The sequence below is a fragment of the Hemiscyllium ocellatum genome, chromosome 8 (assembly GCF_020745735.1).
Source record: "Hemiscyllium ocellatum isolate sHemOce1 chromosome 8, sHemOce1.pat.X.cur, whole genome shotgun sequence".
In the NCBI taxonomy this organism is placed as follows: domain Eukaryota; kingdom Metazoa; phylum Chordata; class Chondrichthyes; order Orectolobiformes; family Hemiscylliidae; genus Hemiscyllium; species Hemiscyllium ocellatum.
The window spans coordinates 86,512,086-86,524,683 of NC_083408.1; the positions used below are offsets into that span (position 1 = coordinate 86,512,086).

A 12,598-nucleotide genomic window follows, 5' to 3' on the forward strand; every position below is an offset into this window, starting at 1 on the left:
GACTCTGTAACTGTCCTGCCTGTCCATCTTCCTTCCCACTTATCCACTCCACCCTTCCCTCTGACCTATCACCATCACCTCCCCACCTGCATCTACCTGTCGCCTTCCAGCCACCTTCCACCCCCACCCCCATCCTCCTATTTATCTCTCAGCCACCTCCCTGACTCCCACCCCACCCCATTCTTGATGAAGGACTTATACCCAAAGCATTGATTCCCTGCTGCTCGGATGCTGCCTGACCCCTGTGCTTTTCCAGTGCCACACTTTTTGACTCCGATCTCCAGCATCTGCAGTTCTCATTTTCTCCTTTCTTCCTTCACTGTTAAATGGATAGGAAATATAAATGTTTACAATGTAGAGGTGACTTCTCCAGTACATCCAAGGCCTGCGAATTATGAGGTGTTGCTGTTGAACTCTACCTGCGACAGAAAAGAAGTGGACTATAGTAACCTTGATAGTTGAGTCTAATGCTTTTGTTCATGATTTTAGGTTTTGGTGAGGCTGGCACTGGTGATTGTAGCTTAATGTGCTTCTGAAAGCAAATGCAACTTGTACACTGTAAGTGAAGTAGAATGAATACTTCTCCAAGATCCTCTGTCGGTATGACTGTGTAACAGTCTCACCTTCCTTTTCACTTTTCTGGGAACTTTACCAGCACAATGGCATGATGGCAATCGTTCTCCATTCCAAAAGGCTGCCTATGAGACTATCACGGCTGCAGCAAGAAAACATGTGTGGCAAAAAGCAACAACAATGCGGAAAATTCTGCAGACAGTGAAATTTCACCACTTGTAGAATTAAGCAAAAAAGTACTCGGAAGTCAAACAGTGACCAAAAATGCTTAGGTTATTTTGAGTGAGGTCAGCATATGATATTTAAAAGGTTCAGGTACCTAAAATAGAAAATGTGTTCTGCAAAAAGCACAGGATGGCTATCTGCATACAACCTAACAATAAGCATAGATAATATCTTAAAAAACTTGTATGGCTTAACAAAGAATTGATTTCTTACAGCTTACAAGCTTAGCTCTCATTTTTTCACAATGCACACATTGTCAGTATCAGAAAGTTGCTCTTTGGATAGATTTCTACCAATACTATTGAAAAATGTATATGTTTAATTTCCTAACTTTTTTAATTGCCTCCCATGTTTCATGTACATGCCAGGATTCTCAAGTTCCTTAAAGTTCCACGGCAGCTGTGATTGCAGCCTTCGTCAATATGAGTGGTTTGTGTTTGACCATGAACTGGTTGTTCCTGAATATTTTATTGACTTTGAATATATAACACAGGTATGGACTACAATTATTAAAGGACTGTTTAAACAATATTTATTAATATTTATTAATGGAATGTGTTGAAATGATGAAAGAGAATTTCTATTTAAGGTTGAACCACTTCAGTACAAAATTAGGTTTGTGATCACTGGTGTCTGTTGAGATTCATACAATTTATCTGCACAAATTCTCTCAAGTTCATTCGCTCCAATTGAAAAATTATCATAGAATTACAGGTAGTTGGTAGACCTTGTAATATGATGTGATATTATAAAATGGGTAATAAGTTAACAACCTGATTTATATTTCTCTGATTTTTTTTCTGTTGAAGTATAGAAATGTGATGAGGTGAAAATTTCTTGATTTTATGACCCTCTAAACTCCAGATCTAGGCAGGTCAAGAATTATAACAGGACCAGGATTATGTAATAGAAGTATTTTTTGATGTATTTCTCTAATTCCTTCATAACTTGGAACAAATTTCAGATCTTACCCTAACCATCTTTGTTCTAATGAAAAGAGATCAAATTTTCATCTCTGCACATAAATAAAAGCCCAACTTTTATCTTTTCTGCACTCACTCCATGGCTTTTGTTTTCTGAAGAAAGATATCTAAACTAAATGTTATTTTCTAATTATGACCTAAACAATGATTTATCTGTTTAGCATTATCTCCTTGTCTTGTGCTTTATACTTTATCCCATAAATTTTATTTCTGACCTTCATGTACAAGGTCTCCTGATGTTGCCCTTTCAATTTTAGATATATTTTTGTCTTTCCCTTTTAATTTCTGCTCCTTTGGTACAATGAAAGTTAACTTTTCAGCATGTATATCATTCCCTTGACTTTTTTTCTATATTAATTTGGCCTCTATTTGACTAATCTACTGATATGTCTGTGTTCTCATAAATACTTTGACATTTACCTTTGTTCTCTTTTTTTTTGGTATTGTCTGTTTATTTTGTTATATTTACAAAGAAGGGAATATTTGGTAATTGTGAGAGGGGTGTTTACCACATCTCTTCCTGTCCACCACTGCTTAAAATGATGAAATATATTTTTGGCCTCTTATTTTCCAAGCTGTTTCACTGCTCAATGCCTCTGGATATATTCAAGGTAGTCTTTTCATTTATCTTGAGATTTGCTTTTCTGGTAGTTGATTGGGATCAAATCCATTTATATGTATTAAGAAGCAGTGTCCCAATCAGTGGACATTGAGAAGCCTCCACCATTTACCTTCCTTTAGTCAGAAACAGATCTATTAACCAACGCTTTCTTTTTCTGCTTTAATGTGCAACCTGTGCTGACATATTCCCTTCATCTGCCATGTGTCCTTCCCATTTTCCCTTTCTGATAATGTTCTTTTGGAGTTTGTTACTGCCATTCCCATTGTTGTCATGATTTGGAGATGCTGGTGTTGGACTGGGGTGTGCAAAGTTAAAAATCACACAACACCAGGTTATAGTCTAACAGGTTTAATTGGAAGCACACTAGCTTTCGGAGCAGGAGCAGGGCTCCAAATGCTAGTTTGCTTTCAGTTAAACCTGTTGGACTGTTACCTGGTGTGTGATTTTTAATTTTATTCCCATTGTTAGTAGATTTCAGTGTTTTAAGTCATCTGAAAACTTTGAAATTATGTCTTATGTACCCAAATCCAGGTTATTTATTTATTTACATCAGAAAGAGAAGTGATCTAATATCAACAACTCAGGAAAACCTGTACAAAATAATCTGCTTTCTGTCTCTTAGCCACTTTAGTATTCATACTGCCATTATGTATCAGATTCTTGATAAAGGGCTTTTGCCTGAAATGTTGACTCTCCTGCTCCTCAGATGCTGTCTGACCACCTGTGTTTTTCCAGCACCATACTCTTGATTCCATCTGCAGTCCTTGCTTTCCCCTATGGTGTTCAACTATGCCAATAGTTTGTTCCGACACTTGTTACACACAATTTAAATTTCCAAGTTGCCATAATATGGTATGTGTCTCTGGATCATTAATCCAAGCCTTTAACCTGCTACTTCATGTATCCACTATGTTACCTTCCCCTTTTAACCATTTATCTGTATTATCACTATGAATGTCTACTTTTACCTCTTGGCATCACTTAATTCTGTTTCTGCTTCAGATCATCTGCTGTTGAAGTTCTTTATTCATCCGGACGCTCACTGATTATGTTTCTTGGTATGGTGATGAAACGTCTGAAAACGAACCTTAAGCTCAACTAGAAAACCTACATCCAGTTCTTATTTGTTAGCTTTGTTACCTCTAATCTTGACACACTTGACTGGCCTCCCTGACTAACCTTTGGTAAACTTCAGATCAAACACACTTCTGCCATCTATATTGTAGAGACTAGGAAGTTTTTAAAAAAGATTTGAACGTCTAGTTGAAAAATGATAGAGTGACATGGTAAGACTTTTAATCACAAGACCATTAGAAATAGGACCAGAATGAGGTCATCTGGCCCATGGAGTCTGCTCTGCCATTCAGTCATTCCTGATCTATTTCTCAACTTTATTCTCCTGTTTTTCCCTATAACCTTCATTCCCATTACTAATCAAGAACTTATCTATCTCTATCTTAGGTACACTCAGACCCCGTGGCATCGTGGTAGCCCATACACCCACCAACACACTAAAACAGCAGCTAATGAACTTGAAAGACCCTATACAACCAACAAGCAAAATTAATGTCATTTACAAAATACTGCGCAAGGACTGTAACAAACACTACATTGAACAAATAGGCAGAAAACTGGCACGAAGATACATGAACACCAATTAGCCACAAAAAGAAATAACCCCCTCTCACTAGTATCCTTACATACAGATAAGGAGGGTCAATACATCCATCCTAGGACAAGCCAAACAAAGACACGCACGAGAATTCCTAGAAGCATAGCATTCCAACCAGAACTCTCAACAAACACATCGAGTTAGACCCCATCTACTACCTTCTGAGAAAAATAACAGGAAGTGACTTCACCACAGGAAATGACACCACCCAAACATATAAATAGCAAGCAGGAACTATCAGCAGTGCTTTGCCTGAGGCCACTGAAGATGTTACCTAGTACGGTGACGAAACATCTGAAAATGAGCCTTCCAGCTCAGTAATCAAACCTACATTCAGAACCTCAACCTGAGCTACAAATCTTCTCAAAACTGTTGCCATTGTCTCTAAGTATAATACCATAAATCTTTTTCCTGACAAAACAACCCAAGCTTCTCTTTAATTTTATCAGCCAGATACCTCAGGCCTGTTGTTAGGTAGACTGAAGAATGGGTCACATGACCACGTTTTAATTATAGTTTAAAGATACATTCCCAAAAGTGCAGTAATCTTTTTAACCTTCTGACTGTCTACTCTATCTATTCCTCTGATCATCTTATAAACCTCTATCAAGTCACCCCTCATCCTTCGCCGTTCCAACGAGAAAAGGCCGAGAACTCTCAACCTGTCCTCGTACGACCTATTCTCCATTCCAGGCAACATCCTGGTAAATCTTCTCTGCACCCTCTCCAAAGCTTCCACATCTTTCCTAAAGTGAGGCGACCAGAACTGCACACAGTACTCCAAATGTGGCCTAACCAAAGTCCTGTACAGCTGCAACATCACTTCACGACTCTTGAATTCAATCCCTCTGCTAATGAACGCTAATACACCATAGGCCTTCTTACAAGCTCTATTCACCTGAGTGGCAACTTTCAAAGATCTATGTACATAGACCCCAAGATCCCTCTGTTCCTCCACCTGACTAAGAACTCTACCGTTAACCCTGTATTGGGTTGAAGCCATGAGCTGGAGTTTTGGTCCAAAGCAGGCTCCGTGGTTAGTACTGTTCCCTCACAGCACCAGGACCTGGGCTTGAATCCAGCCTGGGGCAACTGTCTGTGTAGCAATTTCATGTTCTCACCACATGTGCATGGTTTTCCTCCAGGTGCTGCAGTTTCCTCCACAGTCCAAAGATGTGCAGGTTGGGTGGATTGTCCAGGCTAAATTTCCAGGGATGTGCAGGTTAGGTGGATTGGCCAGGCTAAATTTCGAGGGATGTGCAGGTTAGGTGGATTAGCCATTGGAAATGAGTGGAATACTCTTCAGAGGATCGGTGTGGACTTGATAGGCCAAATGGCCTGCTTCATTACTGTGGAAATAATACGATTACTATAATGAAAGCCAAAGATTAACAGCACTTAGCCAGACTATTTTTGCCAAATCAGGATAGATGTTGGTAGGGTTTACGATTAGGCTTTTTAGGGGCCAAATATAGTCCAGTTATAGCAGATACTATTTTCCATTTATTCTCTAGTATTCCACATTGATGGAGACCAGTTTAAGTTTCTGGAGGTAGGAAAATAACAGCTGGGTTAGGGGAGGTGAAACATCACTCCAGGCAATACTCATTCAGTCCACATTTCCTCCACATTCAGTCACTCTGCCACCAATGCTTAGATGGCAGCCTGTATCTCTACAGAAATTCATCAAAGATCCATAGACAGCACCTTCCAAACTTCTAACCACTTCCATTTAGAAGGATATAGGTAGCATGTACATGGGAACATCGCCAACTGTAATTTGTTCTCATATCACCATTCCTTTACTGGCATTGGATCAATGTCATTGAATTCGCTCCCTCATGGCATTGTGGGTCTACCAGTTCAAGAAGGCAACTCACCATGATCTATTCAAAGGCAAATAGGATTTGGCAAAAAATACTGGCCCAACCAATGGTGTCCACGTCCCATCTGAATAGTAAAAAAAGACTTTTTAAAACCTGCCTCTTTGGTTATGTTTTTGATAATCTAACCTAGCATCTCTTTCATATTTTGGTGTTGAAATGTATTTCCTAAGGCTGCTGTGAAAAGTTTTCTTCTGGAGGCATTCCTTCTTGGCTGCTGGAGCCAACTTGCCCTTTAGAGGAAATCTCTATTGCAGCATCACGGTGGCTAATGAGAATGTCATTTTTAAATTAAACACTTTAAGAAGTTGGAAAGAAGCACCCTTTCTGTTACCTTCCATAGCACCCTGCTCCTTGTCTCAAACAGCAAGGTTTCCAATTAGCCCTCCAACCAAGAGAGCCTGCTTGCCATCTTCAATGGAAAATTACCTGAACACAGTTTCAGCTTTTGTTTTCCAACCTCAAAAGGAAAATTCAAGTTTTGATGTTAGTGTTCAGCCTTTTGCCCAACACCTGTTATTCGTGCTTACGATACCATGATGTGTTCTGGTCTACCCCGTCTATGATGTAAAATTGTTTATCTTGTACAAGAAGTAACCATGTTATGTAGTTTTAGAGCTGAGAGTCTGTCCCTGCAGGAAGGTAGGAGACTTTACAGTTAATGTGAGATATCTACTGTAACCTTCATTCTTCCCTCATGGGTGGAAAAAGAACATTATAGGCCATTCACCCCTTTTTAAATTCAACTTGGATTTATTGGAAGTTATAACTTCATATAGACTTCAAATAAGCCAATAGATAAATAACAATTTTAATATTTAATTTTCAGCTATATTTATTTTATCTTTCTGGAGCCCTTTTCTAAAGTCTTAACTTGTACACAGAGTGCATGCCTCCTCAGAGTTCAGTTTCCACTTTCAGTATGTGGAGATATCGTTGAAACAAGTGAATTCAAGATAATGGCAAAATATAGTAGTAGATATACCTGATTAAAAATCTTAAAATTAAAATAAACACTTGATCAATACATAGATCTTAAGAAAAAAGACCCAAGTCCTTACTCAAGAGATTGGTAACCAATATTAATAATTGAAACGAGTGGATGGACTTATGGCATTTCTTGTATTTAACTTGCAGTAATATATTTTGTATGTTATATTTGTTATAACTCTGACTGTGCATTGTAGCTCACGGTACAAATAACAGATTCAGCCATTCTTTCATTTCAAGTTTGGTCAATAATGGAGGGAAGTAGGAAAATATAATAAAAACAAAGATAGCATTTTCAAAGTTTACAATGAATGTACTTAATCGTTTTTTTTTCCGAATTGAATTTATTTAGAATGATGGGCAGTCATTTTATTCTGCTTCTTCTGAAAACAAAATACATCCAAGGAAGCAGAGTAAAGCAGAAATATTGATCATACAGCGAGCCATGGCATTTGACGAAGAAGTGTTAAAAATGGATCCAATTGTGACGCAAAGTCATAAAATTCCAAATCTGGAGGAGATGACTTTACTTTCTGCTTCTGGAGCTTCAATATTGAGTCAAATCACAGTAAGTTCCAGTCATGTACATGTAAAAAAAGATGCTTAGTGAAGGCAATTTGCTTATCTCACTAACTGTCAGAGATTGCCCTAAGGATGCTCATCATTCTTCACATTTGAAACATTTTCAAACTCTTCCAACTGTAAAACCAAGTCATGATTGGCATTACCATTTTAAGCTGCTATTACAGTGAAGATATTTAATTTGATATATTATCCATATAGTTTGTTTCCTATAAAGGAAATTTATCCAATGATGATGATTTTGTTCTTGACTTAAAAGAACCAAGATTAAATGCTAGTTGCAAGTCGTCGGCTTTCCTTTGTTACTATAAATGGTTATTTGTTGCATGTATAATCAGTTTGATTTGATTTGACTTATTATTGTCATTTACTGAGATACAGTGTAAAATATTGTATTGTGTGCTGTCAGACAAATCATACTTTACTTAAGTACAACAGGGTGATAGAACAGAATTCAGAATATAGTGTTACAGCTACAGAGAAGGTTCAGAGAACGATCAACTTTAATATGAATGCTCTGCTCATATGTCTGATAACAGCAGGGAAGAAACTATTTAGTTTTCAAATTTTTGTATCTTCTGCCTTATAGAGGGTGGAAGAGAGTGTAACCAGGGTGGGAGGGGTCTTTGATTATGTTGCCCACTTTCCCGAGGCAGCGGGAAGTGAGACTGAGTCAGTGGAAGGAAGGCTGGTTTCGTGATGGACTGGGCTGTGTTCACAACTCACCATAATTTCTTGTGGTCTTCGGTTATGTATTCTAAGTGTGGTTGCAAAACCCAACTGCAGAGCTAGAAAGCATTCCATTGAGCAGGCAAGGAAGAGTTGCCTTTTTTTAAATTATGGTCTTGCCCAATTTTTCTAGTTTGGCTTTCGTCCTTTGTTACCATATTCTTTGCTGTTGAAGGAAACAACAACAACTGTTTCACATTGTTCTTTCTTGTGTATTCTCCCACTCTATTATAGACATGTCCTATTTCTTAAAGTTTGGCTTCAAGATGTTCTTAAATCTTAACATCACTGAAAGTTGTGCCCAAACTTAAGAATTGAACGCATGACCACCTTAGGGATTTTATCATCCGTCATATGTTTTATGAGCCCACTCCATCTGATAATGAATGCTTCAATTCCAGACATTTTTTTTTCTTTGACATATCTCAATGTTGGATACTTTGTTTCTCATTTGATCTGAATGCATCTCATGCAAAATTGTCGGGCTGCTTAATATCTTGGGAATGGGTAGTCCAGGTCTCGGATATATATAACCATAGCTTTGTATACATCAAGTTTTGTTGTAAGTTGAGTCTAATAAGGAAATCTTGTTTCCTCCACAGCCTCTTGCACAGAACAACAATGTCAAGCTTGCTCTGTCAATTTTGTCTTCCATCTCACTGTCAGAGGCCTTTGTCAACCTGACAAAGGCACAGAAGGATCATTTGTTTTCTTTTATTTGTGAAAGATGAAGATCATGACACATGTACATCTGCCTTTGCTGAATCCCACTTTGGCTTTCAGCAGTGCACTTCTCCTCTGAGGTTTAGCAGTCTTTTGGGCAGGACATTTGCTTTGCCTGTGAGCATGAGCTGTGACATTCCTCTGTGTTTGTCACATGTACATTTTTGTCCTTTCTTTTTGTTTGTGTGAACCGTCATGGCATTCTTGAATTCCAGATGCATGATTTTATTAATGCTATATTATATGAGATAATTGAGTTTGTTGGCTTGCTTTGGTATCCCAGGTTTGTAAATTTCTCTTGGGATCCTTGAGCTTTCAATGACAATGACAATGATGATCTGATGGCTTTGTTGCAGAGCCTTTTTTCAAAGTAGTCTAGTTCTTCAAATATTTTTGAAGCTAATAAAAAATATTAGAGTGTGAAATCTACAAACGATGTAAAAATAACTCCCATTTTTTTCATAACTGGAACAAAATATATATAGGTTGAATGAATGTATGCATAAATTACATGAATCAATTATCCTTGTCTGGCACAAATTTAAAGAGGAAAGGTAGCTCAACCATAACTTATAAATTAAGTTATGGATAGTATTAGATTCAAAGAGGAGATATAAAATCACCAGAGAAAGCAGCAAGCTCAAAGGATTGGGAACTTTTGAATTAAGCAAATGTTTGGTCCAAAGAGGGGAAATAGAGCATTACATTAAAATTGTAGGGAATGTAGAAACTTAAATACTTCTACAAATACATAGAAAAAGATTAGCAAAGATAAATATAGATCCTTTACAGTCAGAAGTGGGGAATTTATAATGGGGAATAAAGAAATGGCAGAAGAATTGTGTACGCATTTTGGTTCTGTCCTCACAAAAGTTGGCAAAATAACCTCCCAGAAATATTGGGGAAGGAAAATGTCTAGTGAGAAAGCAAAATTTAAACAGATCAGTATTAGTAAAAAAAAAATTGTGCTTGGGAAATTAATGGGATTAAAGGCTGACAAATCATAAGGTCCTGATAATCTACATCCCAACATACTAAAAATAGTAGTCCTAAAAATATTGGATGTATCGGTGGTCACTTCCAAAATTGTGTAGATTCTGGAGCATTTCCTACAGATTGTGGGGCTCAGCAAGTATAATCCCACCATTTAAGCAGGTAGGAAGAGAATTACAGACCAGTTGCTCTAACATCAGTAGTGAGGAAAATATTGGAGTCTGCAATAACAAAATATTTGAAAAGTATTAATGGAATTCGACAAAGCCAGCATGAGTTTATGATAGGCAAATCACACTTCACAAATCTACTGGAGTTTTTGAGAATGTAAATAGTAGAGTAAGCTGTGCTTGGCTTGCTGAGGGAGGATATTCCTGGAAATACATCCAGGGAAGTTATTTGGGTGGAACTGAGAAATAAGAAAGGGATGATCACCTTATTGGGATTGTATTATAGACCCCCTAATAGAGGGAAATTGAGAAACAAACTTGTAAGGAGATCTCAGCTATCTGTAAGAATAATAGGGTAGTTATGGCAGGGGATTTTAACTTTCCAAACATTGACTGGAACTGCCATAGTGTTAAAGGCTTAGATGGAGAGGAATTTCTTTAGAGTATACAAGACAATTTTCTGATTCAGTATGTGGATGTACCTACTAGAGAAGGTGCAAAACTTCACCTACTCTTGGGAAATAAGGCAGGGCAGGTGACTGAGGTGTCAGTGGGGGAGCACTTTGGGACCAGTGATCATAATTCTATTCATTTTAAAATAGTGATGGAAAAGGATAGACCAGATCTAAAAGTTCTAAATTGGAGAAAGGCCAATTTTGACGGTATTAGGCAAGAACTTTCAAAAGCTGATTGGAGGCAGATGTTCGCAGATAAAGGGACGGCTGGAAAATGGGAAGCCTTCAAAAATGAGATAACAAGAATCCAGAGAAAGTATATTTCTGTCAGGGTGAAAGGGAAGGCTGCTAACTATAGGGAATGCTGGATGACTAAAGAAACTGAGGGTTTGGTTAAGAAAAAGAAGGAAGCATAAGTCAGGTATAGACAGGATAGATCGAGTGAATCCTTAGAAGAGTATAAAAAAAGTAGGAGTATACTTAAGAGGGAAATCAGGAGGGCAAAAAGGGGACATGAGATATCATTGGCAAATAGAATTGAGGAGAATCCAAAAGGTTTTTACAAATATATTAAGGACAAAAGGGTAACTGGGGAGAGAATAGGGCTCTTCAAAGATCAGCAAGGCAGCCTTTGTGTGGAGCCGCAGAAATTGGGGGAGATACGAAATGAATATTTTGTATCAGTATTTACTATGGAAAAGGTTATGGAAGATATAGGCTGTAGGGAAATAGATGGTGACATCTTGCAAAATGTCCAGATATAGAGGAAGTGCTGGATGTCTTGAAACGGGTAAAGGTGGATAAATCCCTAGGACCTGAGAACTCTATGGGAAGCTAGAGAAGTGATTGCTGGACTTCTTGCTGAGATATTTATATCATCGATAGTCACAGGTGAGGTGCCGTAAGACTGGAGGTTGGCAAACGTGGTGCCACTGTTTAAGAAAGGTAGCAAAGACAAGCCAGGGAACTATAGACCGGTGAGCCTGACCTCAGTGGTGGGCAAGTTGTTGGAGGGAATCCTGAGGGACAGGATGTACATGTATTTGGAAAGGCAAGGACTGATTAGGGATAGTCAACATGGCTTTGTGCGTGGGAACTCATGTCTCACAAACTTGATAGATTTTTTTGAGGTCAGAGTGGTAGATGTGATCTATATGGACTTCAGTAAGGCGTTATACAAGGTTCCTCATGAGAGACTGATTAGCAAGGTTAGATCTTACAGAATACAGGGAGAACTAGCCATTTGAACACACAACTGACTCAAAGGTAGAAGACAGAGGGTGGTGGTGGTGGAGGGTTGTTTTTCAGACTAGAGGCCTGTGACCCGTGGAGTGCCACAAGGATCGGTGCTGGGTCCTCTACTTTTCGTCATTTACATAAATGATTTGGATGCAAGCATAAGAGGTACAGTTAGTAAATTTGCAGATGACACCAAAAATGGAGGTGTAGTGGACAGCAAAGAGAGTTATCTCAGATTACAGCAGGATCTTGACCAGATGGACCAATGGGCTGAGAAGTGGCAGATGGAGTTTAATTCAAATAAATGCGAGGCTCTGCATTTTGGGAAAGCAAATCTTAGCAGGACTTGTATACCTTAATGGTAAGGTCCTAGGGAGTGTTGCTGAACAAAGCGACCTTGGAGTGCAGGTTCATAGCTCCTTGAAAGTGGAGTTGCAGGTAGATAGGATAGTGAAGAAGGCGTTTGGTATGCTTTCCTTTATTGGTCAGAGTATTGAGTATAGGAGTTGGGAGGTCATGTTGCAGCTGTACAGGACATTGGTTAGGCCACTGTTGGAATATTGTGTGCAGTTCCGGTCTCCTTCCTATCAGAAAGATGTTGTGAAACTTGAAAGGGTTCAGAAAAAATTTACAAGGATGCTGCCAGGGTTGGAGGATTTGCACTACAGCTGGGGCTGTTTTCCCTGGAGCGTTGGAGGCTGAGGGGTGACCTTATAGAGGTTTACAAAATTATGAGGAGCATGGATAGGATAAATAGAC

At 38.5% G+C, this 12,598-nt stretch overlaps 1 protein-coding gene across 1 annotated transcript in view; it reads left to right on the plus strand.

Moving 5' to 3' along the window:
* Positions 1-12,598, plus strand: part of lrrc9 (leucine rich repeat containing 9) — a 220,808-nt gene that overhangs the window by 101,413 nt on the left and 106,797 nt on the right. Inside the window, exons 15-16 of the mRNA XM_060828987.1 lie at positions 1,167-1,291; positions 7,301-7,516. Of these exons, the coding sequence (XP_060684970.1) occupies positions 1,167-1,291; positions 7,301-7,516 (341 nt within the window). The remainder of the gene's footprint in view (positions 1-1,166; positions 1,292-7,300; positions 7,517-12,598) is intronic.